The 21,085-nt window shown below is 48.9% G+C and overlaps 1 protein-coding gene and 1 long non-coding RNA gene across 2 annotated transcripts in view; one reads left to right on the forward strand and one right to left on the reverse strand.

Annotated features, from left to right (window-relative positions):
* The first annotated feature begins 2,060 nt into the window (after positions 1-2,060).
* ADRB2 (adrenoceptor beta 2) lies at positions 2,061-4,091 on the forward strand. Its single transcript, XM_008152180.3, has one exon. The coding sequence runs from the start codon at positions 2,309-2,311 to the stop codon at positions 3,557-3,559; it is 1,251 nt and encodes a 416-aa protein (XP_008150402.1). The 5' UTR covers positions 2,061-2,308; the 3' UTR covers positions 3,560-4,091.
* An 866-nt stretch (positions 4,092-4,957) lies between these two features.
* The window catches only part of LOC129149504 (uncharacterized), a 29,328-nt gene continuing 13,200 nt past the window's right edge, over positions 4,958-21,085 (reverse strand). The window contains exon 3 of the long non-coding RNA XR_008556404.1: positions 4,958-5,202. This is a non-coding gene — a long non-coding RNA (uncharacterized LOC129149504). The remainder of the gene's footprint in view (positions 5,203-21,085) is intronic.

Consider the following 21,085-nt stretch of genomic DNA (forward strand, 5'->3'; position numbering starts at 1 on the left):
GGGGTGTGTAGGTTAGATTCTGTTTCTGGTCTTTGCTTCTAAAGTATTTTATTGTTCTCTTAGAGAAGACAAACAACATATTCTGAACTGCTAAGTAAATTATATAAATTTTATTTATTACCCATATTTGTGCAGTATTTATAACCCGTATTTGTGTGACATTTATATGTGCAAAAGCATTTTCACCTTTATTATATCATTCAATTCTCACTCAGCCCAACCAACGGAACTGACTTTATTCCTAGTTTAGAGATGGAGGAAATTAAGCCCCATCTTTTTTACCTGTCTAAGGAAAGTGAGCTAGAAAGTTCTAAGGTGGGGGGTTCTGGAACCTGGGTATCCCAATTCCAGTTGGAGTCTTTATACCTATACCCCATCCCTTTCTGCATTGAAAGGATTAAAAGAGATGGGTTTTAGACTCAGGCAGGCCTGGCTCAGCTTCTGCCTCTGGCACTGCCTGGCCCTGTGCCCCAGGGCAAGCTCTATTCCTCTTTGAGCCCCATTTGTGAATTAAGCTAAAAATAGTACCCACCGACCCCCTCCTCACACCATGAGACTGTGGGAAAAATTAAATGGAATAATGTATGAAAAGCACATAGCAGAATGTTCCATAAATGTTATCCATTGTTATTATTATGTAATCGACAAAGTACATTGGTTACACTGTAGGAAATACTTTGTTTTTTTTAAAAAAACACACACACTACTAATACATGTGAAATCAAACCTGAAAAAGGAATTTCTTTTTAATAGTAAAGTCATATGCCAGAGGATAGTACTGTATTTCATAGACAGAGACCCTCCCTAGTTGGAAAGCTTGGCCTGATATTTTTATTTAAGGAGAAATGATCTTTTGCTTTCTGTGCCTGCAAAACGTCCTTAATGCTAGCCATAGTAATAACCCGAGTCCTTTGAAATTGCTATTTTTCAAAGTCGGAAGCCACAGAATAGCGGCAATTTCAAATGGCTCACCCCAACAGACCAACAAACTTCCCAGCAGATGAAAGAGAGGATGTTTCGAGTTGCAATGGGATTGCTGAAGAAGTTGAGGTTGAAGTGAAAACTATCCCATTTTCAATGCGTTTTCACTCCAGCAGAAAAATGAGGGAGTGGTGCCACACTCCCAAGAATTAAAAATTAAAGCATACCACTTGCTCTCTCCGTCCCAAAACACATACTAGTACATGCGTATAATATACTCCAGGGTGAAATTGTGTGTCTCAATGCCTGCACATTTCCAAGGAGGGCACCAAAAGTACTTGACAGCGAGCGCGCTGAGGAAATCAGCAGCTGTTGAAGTCACCTCCTGTGGTCTTGCCAAATGTTTGAAAGGGAATATGCCTGCGTCCCTACGTGTGTGGGTGGGAAGGAGAGGGGGACCGCGTGGAGGGAGGTCCGGGTGCCTGGTGAGGGGTTTGGAGTACCTGGATGGGGCGCTCTGCTGGCCTCCAAGCGCGCGCTTGTGTGTTGTTTACTTCTGTGTGTGCCCATGCCTTTCTGCCTCTCGGTGCTTCTGTGTTTGTCTCTGTGTTGGGCAGGGTGACTTTGCGCCTGTCGGCTTCGGAGCTCGCCAGGGTGTTTGTCGGTGCGCTGGACGGGTGTGTCTCCGTCGATGGTTGTGGTTCCGTATAAGCCCGAGCATGTCGGTCGGGGTGCAAGTGTGCCTGTCGGTGCGTGTCTCCCTGGGCACTCGCCTCTGTTTCCGAATGTGGGGGAGTGTCCGCGTACCGCCCTCTGACCTGAGATCTCAGTCCCCACAAGCGCCCAGGGCGGACAGGTAGCAGCCACCGAAGAGCCCAAAGCTCCCAGGTTGGCTGTAAGCGTGCCAGCCCCAGCGCCAGCCCTCCGGGGCCAGCCTGGGGAGCCAGGAGGGGTGGTGGCCCGCCCGCCTGACCGGAGTAGCTGGGCTCCGCCCGGGCCCGCCCCGGGAGGGGGCGGGAGAGGGGAGGGGACGGGAGGGGCAGGAAGAGGTGGGGGCCTCGCCCCTTTGGAGAGGCCGGTGAGCCATTGGCGGAAAGTTCCCGCACGTCACCTGGGAGGCAGTTCCTCTAAAGTCCTGTGCACATAACGGGCAGCGCGCACTTGGAGGCGGCTGCTCTAGATCTCAGGCTGGGACTGACGGGCACCGCGAGCCCAGGGCACCCCACAAGCTGAGTGCAGGACGGGCTCCCACCACACCCACCCCACGGCGGCTGAATGAGGCTTCTAGGCGTCCCGTCGCTGGCCGCAGCGCCCCGCCGAAGGTCCGCCCTCTGAGGCGCGGCCAGTGCGCCCGCAGCCCTTGCGCTCACCTGCCAGCCTGCGCGCCATGGGGCAACCGGGGAACCGCACCGTCTTCTTGCTGGCGCCCAACGGAAGCCACGCACCGGGCCAAGACATCGCGCAGGACCGGGATGAGACGTGGGTGGTGGGCATGGCCATCCTCATGTCGCTCATCGTCCTGGCCATCGTGTTTGGAAACGTGCTGGTCATCACAGCCATTGCCAAGTTCGAGCGTCTGCAGACGGTCACCAACTACTTCATCACCTCCTTGGCCTGTGCTGACCTGGTCATGGGCCTGGCGGTGGTGCCCTTTGGGGCCAGCCACATCCTTATGAAAATGTGGACTTTTGGCAATTTCTGGTGCGAGTTTTGGACTTCCATTGACGTGCTGTGCGTCACGGCCAGCATTGAGACCCTGTGCGTGATCGCAGTGGATCGCTACTTCGCCATCACGTCACCCTTCAAGTACCAGAGCCTGCTGACCAAGAATAAGGCCCGGATGGTCATTCTGATGGTGTGGATCGTGTCAGGCCTTACCTCCTTCTTGCCCATCCAGATGCACTGGTACCGGGCCACCCACGACGAAGCCATCAAGTGCTATGCCAAAGATACCTGCTGCGACTTCTTCACGAACCAAGCGTATGCCATTGCCTCCTCCATCGTTTCCTTTTACCTGCCCCTGGTGGTCATGGTCTTCGTCTACTCCAGGGTCTTCCAGGTGGCCAAAAGGCAACTCCAGAGGATCGACAAATTCGCGGGCCGCTTCCATGCCCAGAACCTCAGCCAGGTGGAGGATGGGAGGGGCGGGCATGGACATCGCAGGTCCTCCAAGTTCTGCCTGAAGGAACACAAGGCCCTCAAGACTTTGGGCATCATCATGGGCACGTTCACCCTGTGCTGGCTGCCCTTTTTCATCGTCAACATTGTGCACGTGATCCAGGATAACCTCATTCCTAAGGATGTTTACATCCTCCTGAACTGGGTGGGCTACGTCAACTCGGCCTTCAACCCCCTCATCTACTGCCGGAGCCCAGATTTCAGGAGCGCCTTCCAGGAGCTTCTGTGCCTGCGCAGGTCTTCTCTGAAGGCCTATGGGAATGGCTACTCCAACAGCAATGACAAGTCTGACTGCACAGGGGAGCCCAGTGGATATCACCTGGGACAGGAGAAAGACAGCAAACTGCTGTGTGAGGATGCCCCGGGCAGGGAAGACTTTGTGAACCGTCAAGGTACTGTGCCGATGGATAGCATAGATGCACAAGGGAGGAACTGTAGTACAAATGACTCGCTGCTCTAATGCAGCTTTTCTACTTTTTCAGACCCCCTTCCCCGACAAGACACTAAACAGACTATTTAACTTAAGTGTAATAAATTTAGAATGAAATTGTATAGAGATGTGCAGGAGGGAGAACATCCTTCTGCCCTTTTATTTTTTATTTTTGTAAGCTGTAAAAAAAAGAGAACACCTATTGGAGTGATTGTTTCTTGTACAGTTCAGTTCCTCTTTGCACGGAACGTGTCCGTTTGTGTCTGAAGGGCTTCGGTCCCAGAGGACCTGGGGCTGCTATGTTTTGATGACTTTTCTGCGTATCTACCTCATCAGTCAAGTATTAGGGGTAATTTATTGCTGCTGGTAACGTGTATCTGAAGGAGACCTTCCTTCCCGCCCCCTCGGATGGAGGATCCGGAGTATCCTGGACCTGACAGCTGTGAACACGCTCCTCTTATTTGCTGAAACAGGGTGTTGTAGGCAGGCATTTCAGGGGTAGCTTCAGTTGTTTTCCTGAGCAAAGTCTAAAGTTTACAGTAAATAAATTGTTTGACCATGACTTCATTGCACCTGTTTCTCCAAAACCCCTTGACTGGAGTGTGCTTGCCTCCCCCACTGGAAACCACAGGTAACTATTTGTAATAATTGCCCGGTGACTTAATGTGGAATGGCACAGGAATGGCATGCCCTGATTGCTTAACCCTTTCACTGGCCTTTGATTCTGTCGCCTGCAACCTCGGTCTCTCCTGATGCTAGGGCCCCAGATCAGTTCCGCCTGCTCCCAGCCGAGCTCGTCTCGCTGGTCCTATGGTGATTACTCTTTGTTGTTACATCAGAAACACTGACTCATGGACATGGAGTTAGGAGCATCTGTTGTGTCCCTTCGTGCACCCCCACCACCCACCTTCTAGTTCTACTTGCTTAGTAGCTGCTTATATTTATTGTTTGGCTGTGTCTCAGAGTGGGGATCTTTGTGCTGCACCAGGGCTTGGCATTTGAGGGATAAGTCAGAAGTTAATGTAAAAAAAAAAAAAAAACAACTACTAAACTTCACCCCGTAATTTCAAGGGAAACTGAAAGGACCTAGGTCAGAGGGAGAAAAGCTGGAAGCCACTTAGCTGATGAACACCCCATGACCTAGAAACAGGGTTCTAACCCCCCCTTTCTTTACTTCTGTCCCCTTTCCCTTCTCCCTGACACTCTTCTCACTTTAAGATAAACCAAGATTTCTCAGCCTCAGCACTAGTCTTTGGACCAGGTAGTTGTCTGTGGTGGGGGAATGTCCTATTCATTGTCTGATGTTCAGCACCATCCCTGGCCCCTACCCATGAGATGCCAGTAACACCCTCTGAGTTGTGACAACCAAAAATGTCTCCAGACATTGCCAAAACCCCCTCGAGGGGTGAGATTGCCCCTGGGAGAGAGCCACGGATATAATTCAAAAATCTAAACAGATTTCTAGATTCTGTCTGATTAAGCACTTTATTTTGCGCAGCCACAGGGAAGGATTTTTCATGGTTCACCGGTGAGTGACAGACCCTGGGCCAGTGCTCTGTTCACGCCATTCTGCTGCCTTCCGAGCGCACCTTCCAGCTGCCCAGATACTGACTATGGGCTGAACGGTTGGGGAGGGTTTATCAATGGAAGCCAGGCCTGGGAGCTGTTGCTGCCTGTTTGTGGAGAGATAATGCTGTTAGAAGGCGCATGAGGGAAAATCACAAAAGTAAACACATTTCTTCTCTCACCCCCTTTCTATTTTTGCCTGTGTGTCTGAGCCAGGGCTTGGCCCAGGTTTGACCGGGTGGAGCGTCCTCCTTGGCAACGCTAGCCTGGAGATCAGCCTGCAGGGTTCATTGCCATTTCACTCACTCATAAAGCTGATTCCACTTTTCTCTTCCCTTCTGTCCCAGCCACGGTCCCCAACCAGAAAAGCATTGGCCCCTTCGGCTTCCTGTCAGTTCAGTGATGGGTGTCTGGGTGAGCACTGAGCTCTCCGGAGCAACTTGGGTGCCTATGATTTTGGAATGGACCGTGGAGAATTGGAGAGTGTCCGCCATTCAGCACCTTTACTCTTTCTCCAAAGGCTTTCCTACCTGTTATCACATTCTCCTCCTGCTCTGGGCCCCACACCCAGAGAGGCAGGCAGCTTCTCCAGCTACTCCCCACCCTCCTCGTAGCCTCACGGGATCTCGGACTTGGAAGAGCCCATAGAAAGCATTCGACATCGGCAGAGACCAAAAGCCTGCACGGGGGAATGACCTGCTCAAGGTAAGACGCCAAGGACATGAAAGATGGGGCTACAGCCAGGGAACCCGGCTGTCAGGAGGTCCGGGAACTGGTGTATTCTGTCCACCACATGCCCATTGAATTCTGCCCTTACCCTCAATTGTGGAGGCTTTGACCTGGGGCTGTCACATAGCAAATTCATTTCAGTGGGTGTGTTTGTTGCTTTTTCACAAAATTATTAACACAAAATTCAGGCAATAAACAAACTATCTGCTGTAGGGACAAGAGAAAGAATGTTCTTTGACTCAGCAAGAGTCCTCAGCAGATATCGGTCAGCAATTAGGGAATTACACTAAATATGCTTGTTTGGTTAGAGGAGCATCTGATGTAATGTCAGTTAAAAGTTCAGCCATGAATGTTAATTTAGATTCCCCAGTAAAAGGGAGTGTAGCCGTATTCCTGTCCTTTTAAGAATACTTGAAGAATGTTGATCAGCTTTAAGGGTCTTGACAAGCAGGAGCATTTTAGGCATGTCGCAGTCCCTTGCTTTCTGTCCCCTTTTGTTTCGATTTGTTTCTTTTGGGGCAGGGATTTGCCAGTGTCCCTCTGTGCCTCTGTTTGCTGACAGGTTGGTTACATAAGGTCTGTGTTGGCTTCGTGGTCATAAAGTTTTCTTTGTCTGGACAGCAAGTCCTCAGAGTCTGTCAAATGAGAACCTTATCCTGAGATGCAAGTTGACAGGTGTGCAAAGTGGCAGGACAGGGTGGGTCCTCCCCACATACACCCCTCCCCCGCCTCCCCACTCCCAGATTGTTATTGGGGGAAGGAATCTGGGGAAAAGGAGCTTGGAAATAGGAACTGTCATTACAAGATGCTTAGAATCCGGTGAACCTACTGCCAAAGGAAGCCTAGACCAGAATCAATTGGGGGCTAGTAATAGAGCATCTACTGTGTGCAGTACTAGAAAAATATAGGGTTCAGTCTCTGCCTCCTGTAGCATCATATTAATAATATTAAACAGATCCTTTGTGTGGAATCTTGCTGAATGTTAGGGACTGTGCTAGGCACCTTTTTAGGCATTATGTCATCTTGACAGCCTTCTGATGTAGGTAGCATAATTGTCCTCATCTAACAAATGAGAAAAACGGAGGCTCGGCAAGGTTAAGTAACTTTCCAAAGCCACACAGCTGGCCAGTTGCAGAGTCAGGACTGGAACCCAGGACCCTGTGAGTCCAGCGCCCATGGAGCCCAGCACACATGCAAACCAGGAAGCAGCATGAGGCAGCTTGTCATCTGCGCCAGGACAAGTGTAAGAACTGGAAATGCAATACCTTGTTGAGAGAAGAGGGAGAGTGCTGTGGGTTGGGGCCCGGAGGAATGTTCCCTCCGGAGCATGTGACTGCATGGTTGCTGGGGACTGGGACAGGAAACCAATCACCGGCATGCCTAGTTCGCTTCTCTGAATCTTTGCTTTGTCTTTTCATCAGAGAATTAGTCCAAACTGAAAAGAGGATGTGAAACGTTTAAACAAGCACAGGGTAAAGCAGAAGCACAGCCCGCCTCGTGTCCTGGCAAATTTATTTTTGGTTCCAAGGCTGGGAAGGTCTCCTAAACTGAGCACTTAGCTGAACCTTATGGAAAATGTGCAGGCCTACGTGGCCCTATAGGTGTGTTGAAGTATCATTCTGGGCAAGGGAGATGGGTGATCTGACAGCAAAGAGTAAGGAGGGTCAATGCACTTTGAATGAGACTTTTCATCGACAATTTAACGTACACTAAATTCAGCTCTGTACTAATCCCTACCTCACTGACTGTGCAAATATAATGTGAAAGAGGCATTTTTGACATACCTAAGAGAACAAACTTCCCAAGCACTTTCAAGAACTTGAGAAGTACGGGTGTCTTATGAATAATAGGAGCCAAGGTGAGGTGAAAAGAAGCCTGGATCTATAAAATGGCCTGTGCAGGTGGTCTCTAAGCTCTCTGAATATCTATATCTATAGCGATATCAAGATAGATAGGTACATATATGGATATGGATATGGAAATGGATATGGATATTGATATGGGTAGATATATAGATATAGATCTATAGATATATAGATATAGAGGCTAAGTAGAGACAGCAGTTTATATTTTTAATTAGAGTTGCTGACATTTATCATATAAATAATGGTTGAATACCCTGGTGGAGGTCAGCCTGCAGAAAAAGGCTATTGGTACATGATAACTGCCTTCAGATATTTTCAAACCATTGGAGGAGGAAGAGCTTTTTAGTTCTGTATGAAAATCAGAAGACAAGCAGAACCTCAGAGGAAGGTAGATTCCAGCTCAGGTGAAGGAAAGACTTTTCTAAGAGTGAAACAGGTTACCTATCAGAATAGTGAGCCTCCTGTCATTGGGAGCATTCAAGGAAGCCCAAATAAAGTTCGGTGCAGGACGAAGCACACGGAGTTCCTGCGCTGAGCGGGAGCGGGACTAAGCTCCTTTCAAGTCTGTGAAGTCTATGTCCTTGAAAACAATAGACCTGAATGTTTTTAAAAAGTATTCAGACCGTTCCCTAATCCCAGCTACGCTGCTCCCAATTCAATGGGATTTCAGAGGTTTCACTGCATTCCTAAACAGGAAAACCTCCGAGGGAAATCAGGATCTCAATGGTCTTTGGCCCTGAAAAATCCAGAAATAGAGCAGGAAGGTTAAGCAGTTTTCCAAACTATTAGACCTTTTCATCAGCTGCTCTTCCCATGCCTTTTGCAAATGACCTACTAACTCCCAGAGAGAGACCAATGAGAGCTGCACAGTCCTGTCTGCAAAGGCTATTACATCCTTCCCCACCCTCGGAATCATTGCACTTCCTGTGGTCTTTCCGTCACCCTCACGGCCTGGAAGGAAGGGAGGCAGGTCCCTGGCCAGCACCAAGCACTTCAGAGCTCTCTGGTCTCAGAGCCTGAGACTTGGAGTCTGGCTTAGCCAGCTACTAATTGGGTGGGCAACCTCAGGCAGGTCACTTCCCTGCTCGAGGCCTGTCTCATCATCTCTAGTGAGAAATACCTGGGTTGACATCTGTAAGATTTCAGGAAGTCTTCAGTGCTGCGCATCTGGCTTCATTGCTTTTATTTTAAAAGCACTTTCTTTTCCTTATTAAAAAGGTACTAGAACTCATGGTAGAACATTTAAAAAATTATGAAAGCACAAAATGAGCTCAATCACAGATAACGTTACCAGCTAGACACAGCCATTGTTGCCTGGGATGCGTGTGCTCCCAATCCTTGCCCTAAGCATGGCTATACAATGTGCATAAATATATTTTTTAATAAAAATGGAATGAGATTATTCATAGAATTTTCAATCCACCACTAATGCTTTTACATGCCTCGTTGTGTGTATTTTATGTATAATATGTTCCAGTTATGATAATTCCTACAGGTCTACTAGCCTAGCAGGAACAGTAGTCAGCAGTTTCGAATGATCACCCCCAGAGCATCTAGATTGAGAGATCTGAGCTGGGGCTCAAGAATCTGCATTTTATATCCCACACATGAGTGAAATCATATCGTTCTTAGCTTTTTTCTGACTGATTTATTTCACTTAGCACAATGTCCTCAAGGTCCATCCGTGTTGTTGCAAATCTGAAATTCATGAACACAAACATCAGTGTGGTGGTTGCCAGATGAAAGGGGGTGGGGGGAGAGGGAGGTCCTACTATTAAGGCGACAGGAGAAGATTTGACTTTGGGTGGTGAGCACACAGTGCAATATACAGATCTTGTGTCATAGAAACCCACACCTGAAACTTACATATGTTCATGTTGACCAATGTCCCTCAATCAATTTAACAAATAAATACTGTATATATATTTTTTAAAATCTGCATTGTAGCAAGTTTGCCCATTTTTTCCTACATGGGTGGTCCATGGACCACATTTTGAGGAACAGGCTGACAGAGATGCATTTTATAAATTAAACAGAATGCTCCCTCCCCACCCCTTGCCGGTGGATGAAAAGATGCTTCTATACTTGTCTCTTTGAAAGCACTCTCGCTGCACCTGGGCTCTGACTTTGAACGCACGCTCTTGGCACCAGGGCAGGGCTCCCGCTGCCCTGTTATGTGCCGCCGTGCCGGCCTGTGGACCTGTGTTAACATCCGTCTATTCAAGTTATATGGTGACCCGTACCTACTGTCTGAAGAGTGCAACAGCGGGTCTCCATTCCATAGAGCACCTCTCGCGATCATAGTGGCTCATGATTACATTTGTCTCCATCTTATCAGAAAGGAAACTGAAACTTAAAAGGAGTTAAGTTGTCGAAGATCACAGGACTCACTGGAGCAGAGCCAGGTGCGCCGACCCAGAGCCCCTGTGCTCAGGGTCAGGTCAGAGAGGAGAGAGGCCCTGCCGGGAGGACGTTTCTTATGGGTGCATGTTGGTGATTCTCCAGGGATTTTTCCAGAGAGGCCGGGTTAATTTCTGAGCTTGGGGCTAAGGGGCAAGCCGATGCTGTTTAAGTAGGTTGTGGCTAAGTAGACGCTAGGAAGCCAGGCTGCCCTGGGCGCTGGCAGCTCGGTGTCCTTCACCTGAGTCAGCTCAGCAGGACTGAGCTGCCCCTGGCAGGTCGGGGGCAGAGGAAGGCACCTGTACCCGCCCACGGCTTTGCGCTGAGTCAAATCACTGCTTTTGAGTCAGGAAACCCTTGACATCTGGGAATGGAGTGCTGTTCCCATTTCTCTGCCCAGGTCTGTGTCAACATCTCAGGTTTCACCTTAGAGATTATCAGGGTGGGATGGGCACTGAGCGGGCCCTTCACATGGGAGCCCGGGTGGCCAGAGGCGGGTCAGCCATGAGGTAGGACCAGGGCCAGGCGAGGACTATCTCGTCTGCTTGTTCCATTCTTATTTTTCCAGTGCTGCGAGGGGAAGACTGGAGTTGCTGAATGTGTTCATTTATCCAGGAAGCGAAAACGATTTGTGAAAATCACAGCAGCAACACCCATGACAAAGCAAAAGCGGAGTCCCGGGGAGCCCCTGTTTTCTTTCCCGCCCTCGCCATCACTGATCTTGCAGCCCGGGCCTTGTGTCCCAGAGCACAGCTGCCCTTCCCGGGGAGTTGCCCTCACCATCCCCATTCTGTCTCCATTCTCCTGCCCACTTTTCTCTTTATAAAACGCCTATTAGATGTTTCTAAATATTGCAGACAAGCCTGCTTTGTTTGGTTTGTTTTGTTTTGTTGGAGAGGTACTCACTGTTCTCGTGAGATGTATTGCACCCATAAGCCTGTTTTGCCCACAAAAGTCAGGCTCCCTTGCTGGTTTACGTTCCCACCGTGTTTCTCTAGAAATCCAGCTGCTCATCTCGCTCCCTCCGCCCGAGAGAACGGCGGCTCAGGCTCCAGGGCCCCGGTGGCCAGCCTTAGACATCTCTTCCTAAAGGACCGTGGAAGGGCTAGTGGGGTCAGTTTTGGTGTGAATCTCCTGACAGTGTTTTATTTTACTGCAGTGGGTCCCAAACCTGGCAGAGCCCCAACAGTGATTGGGGGGAAATTCTGAGAAAATGCACATTCCTGATGCCCCTCCCCCTCTCCCTGCACCCTCCATCCCCCACCCGCCCCGCCCCTGAGATTCTGATCTAACAGGCTGTGGTTGAGGGCCAGCGATTGGGTTTTGCCACAACTTCCTCTAGAGGAGGTGAGTCAGGTGCTCTGAGGATCACATTCGGGGACCTAGAAATCACACCGTCTTCCCCTTCCCACCCTTCCCTGCTCAAGAGGATGTAGGATGTAGGCATGGAAAACATGATCCCGCACAGCTGCGTGCATTCACCAAAATAATGCTGCTGCAAATCAACGGAATTCTAATTTTCCTGTTATCAAGTAAAACAATGTAGATGAAAACAATTTAAAAACACAGCGTGACGAGAGAGAAGGAAGGTGATAATCAAGAGCCTTGAGCAATCAGGCACTTGATTACAAATGTGTTTTGTGACAACAGTTATGCCTCCCAATAGCATCATTGTCACATGGTCCCAGAGCCTCTGCCTGAAGACCAGGAAGGAGCAGCCCAGGAAGAGAGGGGGATGTTGCTCCAGGATGGGCTCCTTGTCCAGTGCTCCTTGCTCCTGGGCACTCTGCCTTGGTCAAGTCAGATCACACGGAGGTCTATGTGAATCCATTTGCCTAATGTCCACAACCTGCCTACTTCAAAATCTGAAGGGGACCCGCCCAGCTGCAGAGAAGAGTATGACTCATACATAGACATACACCTCCCAAATAAACACATGGCACACACACAGACTCGGTCATTGATGCCAACACCCATATCGACACAAATACCCACGTGCAATTTCACATACATGTATGTTCACGTGGAGGTTCTTCTGTGTCTACTTCCATATGAATATGCACATCCCTAGAGGACACAGATACACTCGGGTCTAATCATTCTTCCTTAGATAAATACACACACAGGGGCTCCCAAGCACACTGCCGTGTGCTCCAAATCAGCAAACATGCCATGTGTAGTAGTCGTGGTCCCACTGCTACCTAAGTGCTACGTAAGAGCAGGCTCATACACTGACCCCTCTTCCTGGGTAAGTATATAAACCCTCCATTCAATGCATGTCCACTGTGTTCTTCCTGAGTCTGTGCGTAATGGAGAGAGATGTTTTGAATAATCATGCAAAGTTGCCACTGGGATAGGTGCTAAGAAGGAGATACAGGTGTTTTGGGGACATCTGAGATGGAGAGCTCAGTAAAGGTTCTCCCGGAGGGGTCCGGTTTTGGCCGAGAGCTAAGGAAGGCTAGATCATTCCTAGAGAAAGAGAGAAGAATATGCCACTCAGGGAGAAAGGCACGTGCAAAGGTCCTGTGCTGAAAGGAAACCTCTCATAATAAGAAGTTCTAAGAGAAGGTCAGTGCAGCTGTTGTGCAGAGGGAGAGCATAGCAGGTGCAGGATGAAGCTGCCAAAGGGGGCAGGGGCCACACCTGAAGGGCCTTTGGGGCCCCATTAAGGTCTTTATCCTGAGAGCATTTAGGAGCCATCGCTCTGTTTATAGCAGAGATCCGATTTGAACTTGGAGACGATCTCTGAAAGCAGGCCCACTCATACAAAAGCATTCTTGGGTAGCTTGGTGCACAGACATGGGCTCACAGGCACACTGTGTGTTTCTTAGAAATGCATGCTTACATATGAGTGTTCACTTGCAAATGCTGCCTCAGTGAGCACACCCGTATGGATTATACACATGGTGTATGTAAATCCAGTGGGCGCTGGGAGGCGGGCAGACACCCTCCTCACAGGGTACCATCAGAACTAGGCTTGTCCTTGGTGAGGGATGGGGAAGTGGCGCATCAGAGCCGAGCCCTCTGACTTTGGAGCCTTGGGCTTTGCGGCTTGGCCTCATGCGTGAGCCTCCAGCTCTGCTCCCCCTCCTCTCGGCTCAGAGCACCCAGTGACAAGGTGGGGTTTCTTCCAGAACACGATCATTGACTATTCTTGGCCCAGGCAAGGAGGGGAGGATGGGCAGGTCGGGTTGCATAAAGATTGCCTTGTGCCTTCCCAGAGTTGTAAGCAGAACCTCTGCCCAGCTCCAAGCCCAGAGTGCTCTTTGCAGAGAGTTGGCAATAGAGAGAAGTAAACAGAAGGATGGGAATCAGAGGTCTGTGGGTGCTGGTGGGGACCGTGTGGGGCTGGAAGTAGTATGTTCCATAAGGGACCACTGCGGGGAATGTGACACTGGAGGAAGGAACAGACAAAGCCCGCAGGAAAGCCCTCTTCAGGCACGAGGTCTGACTCGGTCCCCTGCTGCCTTGGCTCAGCAGACTCTCGTACACACATGTTTACGCATTAACGAATTTCCCTCCAGTGGGTGTAGCATCTCACGCAAAGGAAGTAGCAAGTCACTTAGCAGCCACACACCCTGCCTTATTTTCCCTCCAATGCATTAGAACTACACTTGTGTACATTTGGCTCCTGTGTACCAGCAAAGCCAGCAAGGGCCTGGGCCAGGCCAGAAACAGACTCAGGGAGATCAATAGGAACATTCAGGCTCACCTGTGGCCTTACATCTCGGGGCCATAAAGATGTTCCCAAGTGGATTTGCATAATCCAAAGACTCCTACCCACGGAGAATGTATGTCTTTAAGTGTGCCTTGGCAAATGTTTTCTTCCATGATGAAAAGGAATTATATAATGTAATGTGAAGCTCTTTTTTATTTTGCTTCAGGCTGTGCAAGGAACATCTTTCTTTGCTCCCAGTTGGGTGCTCTTTTGTGCTCTCTTGGCAGCAACCTGCCAGATCCATCAAGCGCTGAGGGCTGGAGCACTGTGCTCAAGGGGACACTGTGTCGTAACTCTCCCTCGCATTGATCCAGCTCTTGGCCATTCACAGAGGGCTTTTAAATCTGCCATCTTATCCAATCCTCACAAACCTGAGGTCAGCCTGGTTGTTCCCATTTCACAGACAAAAAGACTGAGGTTAAAAGACTTGCCTAAGGGCATGGATTGGCCCTTGAACTTAGATCTTTATACTTATCCCCAGGAAGCAGCACAAGTTGGACTGCACTCTGCTACCCTCCTGGAACCCAGGGCTCTCCTTGCTGCACTTCTCTGCATTTTATCTATAAATAAACTAGAGGCCTGGTGCACAAAATTCATGCACGGGTAGGGTTCCTAGGCCTGGCCGGTGATCAGGGCCAATAGGGGCCTTCCGGCTGCTGGCCGAGCCCTCCCCTCCCCAGCTGCTGGCTGCTGGCCAGGGCCTTGCTTCATTCCGTGCCACCCCCTGGTGGTCATTGCACATCATAGCGAGTGATCTGCTGGTCGAACTCCCGAGGGGACACTTTACATATTAGCCTTTTATATATATATATATAGATATATATATATATATATATATATAGATATATATATATATATAGATATATAGATAGATAGATAGATATAGATTCAGGGTTAACACCCCCCCACACCCATACACACACACACACACACACACACACACACACACACACACACATTCCCAGCACTGAAGCCACAGCTGCCAAGCTGCAGATAAATAATCTCCTGCTCCAGGGACAGTCCCCAGGATGCTTTCAATATTGACAAGCCCCAAGCGTGGGTGAGCTCATGTTAGGAGGGGGCAGCGTCCAGTTCTATCAACTATGTCTTAGAGCAAAAACTCCAAGTCTTTCTGGTTCCACATGCCAGACACCAGATGCACGTTCACCGGGTCAGAGTGATGGGATGCTGTGTCCTGCTTCCCATACCTGCCCCACCACTGAGGCTGCCCTTGTTAACGTTGCCTGACTCCTCTGGATCAGGATGTTTCTGTGGGAAGACCCGGTGTGATCTGCCCCACTCCCACACCCACTGGGCACAGGCCAGCTGCTGCAAAGGGCCGAGTTCCACACCTCGATAAAAACTGCAGGCTCCCAGAAATATTTCAGCTTCTGGAAAACGGCTCGTGTTTGGCTGAAATGTTTTATTTTAGTCATAGCAATTAGATGTTCTTGTTTTGCACACACATCTTCCAACGGAATTGGCTTTGACACAGGTGAGCAGGATTTAATGGGTCTGGGAAAACGTGGGATAGATGACAAATCCCAACCGCGAGGAAAACTCCCATTGGCAAACTCTCCTTTTCGGAGCATCGGCTTATCTGGTTTGCTTCGCTTTCCAAAGTGTGAGTAAGTCATTAATTCATTTATTCAAAGATCTTTGAACACGCACATATGCCGGCACCTGTGCCGGCTACCAGAGGTACAGCCATGACCAAGGTAAACATGGTTGGTCCCTATTTTTTTAAGCTTCTTACAGTCGAGTGGAGAAGACAGACAATGTAAGGGGATTATAAATGATGTTTGGATCAAGCTCCCTAATACCAACACCAGAGAAACTTAAATATACTGATGAACAGGGGTGAGGGAGGGGAAATTGGTTTCTGGATGTAGCCAGTGGGTCCAGAAACCTGTCAACCGCAGACTGGCCACTAACCATTCATAACAATATTACTATTTTCCTTTTAAAAACATGACGGGGAAAAAATGGAATTGAAGGTGGCCCCCAAGGTCATCAATTGTCTCAGTCGTAGTCCACCCCTGGGCTACTGTGTCCAGTTCTCAGGGAAACACATCTTTGCAGGGAAGAAGGGCATTTGGGCCCTTCTAGGCTTGCCAGATTTAGCAAATAAAAATACAGGCCCTCCAGTTCAATTCGTATTTCAGATAAGCAACGAGTTCTTTTATCATGTAAGTATGCTCTGAATATTACATGGAAGATACTTATACGCCCCCTCCAACCCCCCCAAAAAAGATCATTTATCTGGAATTCAGTTTAAATGGGCATCCTGTATTTCAATCTGATGGCCCTACTAGAGAACAGGAGCTAAGATTCTGAGAAAACCCAACACTTCGTCCTAAAATAAATAGTTGAAGGAGCCTGGCTTTTTAGCTTGGAGACAACGATAGAAAGAACCTGGATTTGTATAGGGAAGCATTTCCCAAACAGCATTTCTAACGGTCTATATGGAAAACAGTAAGGTATATTGGGAGAAAAAATAAAAAGTGTGGGAGGTCAAACACTCGGGAAACGTTGCACGCCCAGTATTTTCTGCTGCAGCGCCCACTCTGCACAGCATAGTAACAGTTGTGAACAAACAGTCTTGCAGGAAACGTACCTGGTTGACCCGCTTTAACCTAGCATGCCCACAGAACGCTATTTATGGGCTTTTGTCGGTTTGTGTTGATGTGTTTGTTTAGAGAGGACGCCTATTAACGGCGGGTAAACTTCTTACTCTGCTCAGCACCCTTGGCGGGACCCCGGCATAAAAAGTGAAAGTTGTCTTCAGACGATCCTGAGTGCTGCTGGGAGGAAACCCGTTGAGCTTTTGCAAACCAAAGAGCAGACCTGGACCCAACGCACAGGCACATCTGGGCAACAGACGAACACTAGATCTTTCTAAACATTACAATAGTCTGCAAGGTCATCTGCTTCCTGTTCCTGGAGACATTAAAGCAGAAACGCAATGCCATCGGGGCCACTAGAGGAAATTCCTGCCCCTGATTCTCAGGGCCTGCTCTGAAAGGTGTGAACACATAAAACACAAAGGGGCTTCCTCCAGCAAGCTTTCTTTAAAACTATGTCCCGGGCTCCATTTCTCTTCTGTAGTCTGAGTCCAATCCTTTGGATTCGCTCCTACTGTGTTCCCTTCAGAGCTATGGACCACACCCCTCAAGGTCAGTCCTTGCCAGCGAATGATCTTTGCTCTGCTCTGGGCCTCTTCATAGCCAGGCCCACCACCGTGGGTCTTGGCTGCTAGGAATCCCACCCTGAGCCTCTAGGTGGGGCTTATAAACCTCAGATGCAACAGGGAGCTCACAGCTGAGCTTAGCAGCCCAGAGAAGGGTGGGGTCTGAGAAACCTGGCCCCACAGTCCTCTAGGCTTGTGAGACCTGCCCTCCCCAACCACACAGTGTCCACAGTGGAGTCCAGATCACCACGTAGCTGAGGCACGTGGCATACTAGAAGTGAGCAGAAGGCCAGATCCCAACTCTGCCACCTTCCTGAGTCTATGACCCGGACACATTTCTATAGTATATTTCTCTCTGGGAAAAAAGAAAAGAGAAGTGATGCACTGCATCAGAGTCTTATGAAAATTAAAAGAGATTAAAAGTACATAACAGACCCAGCAGAGTGGACATTCAGGAAATGTTTATTTAATGGATGATTGTGACCATGACAGCAAAAACTGTCCAAGAAGGTAAAGCTCTTCTTTAGAAGTTCGCTGATTAGCGTGCCAAGATGTCAGGCCCCTGCCAAGGCCATAAGCTGGAGATTGTCTAGCTCTCTATCCCCGTTCCTTTCAAGACTCTGTGCTTGAGAACAGAAAATAAGGCATGTGCTGCCCTAGCCAGTTTGGCTCAGTGGATAGAGCGTTGGCTTGCAGACTGAAGGGTCCCGGGTTCAATTCTAGCCAAGGGCACATGTCCAGGTTGTGGGCTTGATCCCCAGTGGGGGTCGTGCAGGAGGCAGCCAATCAATGATCCTCTCTCATCATTGATGTTTCTATCTCTCTCTCCTTCTCCCTTCCTCTCTGAAATCAATAATAATATATTTTTAAAAAACAGAGTAAGGCATGTGTACTACAGCATGCTGCTTTCCTTACGCGGTCTAGGAAGAGCACTGGCCCCGCGTGGCCCGGTTCTGGATTTCAGTAGCTGCAGCCTCATCCATTCTGGACCCCAGTCCTTACCTGTGAGACAAAGGGGTTGGACTAGAGTTGCTTCTAGGTTCTGTGAACTGTGCCTTTGAATTGGGGTGGTGAATGCAGATATTTAAGTAATATTAATGGTCATAGTACTTAATGGGGAAAAAAAGACCTCACCAAACTAAAGCAGCATGTGTGTGTGTGTGTGTGTGTGTGTGTGTGTGTGTGTGTGTGTGTGTACATGGCAACACACAATATACAAGGGGCCTTGAAATCACTTCAATTGCCCCCTGCGGTTGTGCCTGTAAAGAGTTTGGCAAATAAAGAGTTGGACCCAGACTGAAGGCGTGAGATGAGCCCTGACCTCCGAATGGGAAGAGCGGGGTCCGAGTCCCAGCCCTGACTCTGGGCAGAGCTCCCTCCCCATCTCTGGGGGGTGGCACCGTCCCTCCCCATCTTCACGTGCGGGGCTTGGTCCCAGCATCTCCAGGCGCCGTGTCTTGGGAAAGAGCCTCTGATCTATTTTCGTTGGATGTGCATGCTCTCCAGGAGGATTACCATCGGGCTGACTCAACCCGGGTTTACTCCTTTTGTCTGATCGCTCGGCTTTTGTAAGGCAAGCTCCGCGGCCAATTTTAGCCCTTCTTGGATTAAGGGAGTGTCCAAATGAAGGTACTGGAGCATTTGTCACGGTTTCTGCCCGGGATGCTGGCCTCCCCCTCCCCACCCCACCCCACCCCGACGCTCCCTTCCATCTGGCACAGGCACAGCCCTCCCGCTCCGTGGATGACACGCTAAGTCGAGTCTGGTTTTCACATTAGCTGAGAGGAGGCCCTGAAGTCAGAAATCCTTGGCACATGAGTCATTTGGTCTCTTTGTGCCTTATTTCCCCAACTATGAGCAGGCGGAGCTCGCACTCTGTCTCTCTGTGTGCGCCCTCCCCCCCTACCCCCGCAGAGGTGGGCTCGTGCGAGGTGGCCCTTCCCCACTGGAAGGTCCCTGCTTTCACAGGGGGGCCCACTTGCAAAGTCACAGCCCAGGGGGATTCTCTAGTAAAACAAGGTGTTTCTCTATCTCTCTGCTCCCACACCTGGCCCCCTCCAGACCTCCGGCAGCACCACCCGCGTGCACTTGCTCACACGCAGAAGTCAGCCTTGCTGAAGAGCCTTCCGTGGCTCCCTGTTGCCTTCAGGACAATGGCCTCAGCAGGTGAGTTCGCAGGAAGCGCAGAGGAAACTCACTGCAAGAACGACACTGCCCACTCCCCACAGACCCTGCAGGCACTGTGTACCTCACGGGGGCCCTCCAGGCGCGAGGCGGTGTGCTGGCGATAAACAGAGACAGAAGGCTTGGGCCCTGTGCTTTAAGAAGCTTATACGTTTTTCACAAAACAGCTCAACAGGTACACAAAAATAAGGTTTATTTTAATGTTTAAGTACTGGAAGTGCTCTTAGAAATCACTGACCTTGCCCAACTGCCTCTCATAGTGGAAACTGATGTCCCAGGATTGGCAAATTATAAAGAAAAACTTGTCTCATGAGAGGTCTCCCTGCTTCTACTCGGCCTCCACCACCAGGAGCCCCTCTGCACTCTGCAGCCAGAGCCGTCTGTCTGAGCAGCGTGTGACCTGGCCACTCCCACGGGAAAGCTTCCTGTGGCCCCCACTGGCCTACAATAGAAGCCAAAGGTCTCCCCAGACCCGTGGTGCCCAGGGTGGTCAGGTCCACGCAGCCGGGCCGTTCCCTGTGATGAGAATGTCCTTCAGTTTCAGGACTAATGGCCCCTCCTCAGGGCTGCCCGCCCTGACCATGCAAGGCAGGTGCACGGCCCCCTCACTCCCTTCCCATCACCCTGACTGGCTGTGTTCAGGGCACACAGTACCATCCACATCCTCTTGTTTACTGACTTCTCTTCTTCCTTATCTGGGTCAACTTACTAGAGGCTAAGCTGCAGGAGGGCTGAGATTTGCCTCTATCACTAGCGCCTACAACATACTTGGCTCATAGTTGACACAAGAAATATTTGCTGAATGACTAAACCAAGAAATGAATACATATCCCTGGAAATTTGAAAATGTAGAATAGCATAAAGAAGCAAATAAAATCACTCATACTTCCTCCTTCTGGATATTACTTCTGTTAATATTTTGGAGTATTTTTCAGGTCTTTTTTAATGTATATGTATGATGTATAGTGTGTATTTAACAAAAATTAAGATTATGTTAAATTATGGTTTGTATCCTGCTTTTTTCACTTATTATATTATATCACCACATGTTGTAAAATAATCTTTTAAAATACCATTTTAAGTGCTGCATACAATTTCATATGAATGTAATAAAATTAATTTAAGCATTTCCCTATTGTTGGACATTGATAACTTAATTTTATCTTCTAATTGATCTACTCTCTGCCCAAACCATTCTAATAAAATTTGGGTTTTAAGATACTTCTGGTAACTGTTCCTCACTGTGAGTAGCTGGGTAAAAGAAAGTAACATCTTTCTTTCCAGGAAATGTCAACAGACCAATCCTTAGTTTTGTATGTTTTCTATGGTCTCTCTCAGTGGGGATCGACTTAGTTGATGATCTAGTTATTAAGTGAAAAATAAGTGGTGAGTAAAGGGTTGCGTTTCTAAGACTTCCTGTTTGCAAGAAACCAGTTGACGTGCTCATAACTGAATGATGTGTGTGGGGATCGGAGGCCGATCCCATGACATCTACTGCAGACTTTTGGCCCAGGGATGTCTTCCTGTTGAAATTAATGAACACTCAGGTACAGAAGATCCAAGAGTTCCCTAATACTCATAGGCATAAAATCTTTGGGGACAGAATGAATATGAAAGAACTAACCCCCTCACTTTTTTTTTTTTTTAAAAAAGGATACTGAGTCTCAGAGGCAACCTCTTGGCCAAGGTCTCATACAAAAAATGGGGGAGCCTCTCACCTCTCTCCCCTCCCCCTGCCTCCCTCTGTCCCGTTCTTCCTCCCTTTGAGATTAATCTTCCGCAAACTAGACTTCAGAAAAGATTTCACAGAGCTGGACGAGATCTTAGAGATGAACCCCTCCAACCTCTTTATTTTTGAAGATGAGGAAATGGAGGTCCAGACAAGGGAAGGGCGTTGTATCAGG

This window comes from Eptesicus fuscus, chromosome 6 (genome assembly GCF_027574615.1).
Source record: "Eptesicus fuscus isolate TK198812 chromosome 6, DD_ASM_mEF_20220401, whole genome shotgun sequence".
Classification (NCBI taxonomy): Eukaryota; Metazoa; Chordata; class Mammalia; order Chiroptera; family Vespertilionidae; genus Eptesicus; species Eptesicus fuscus.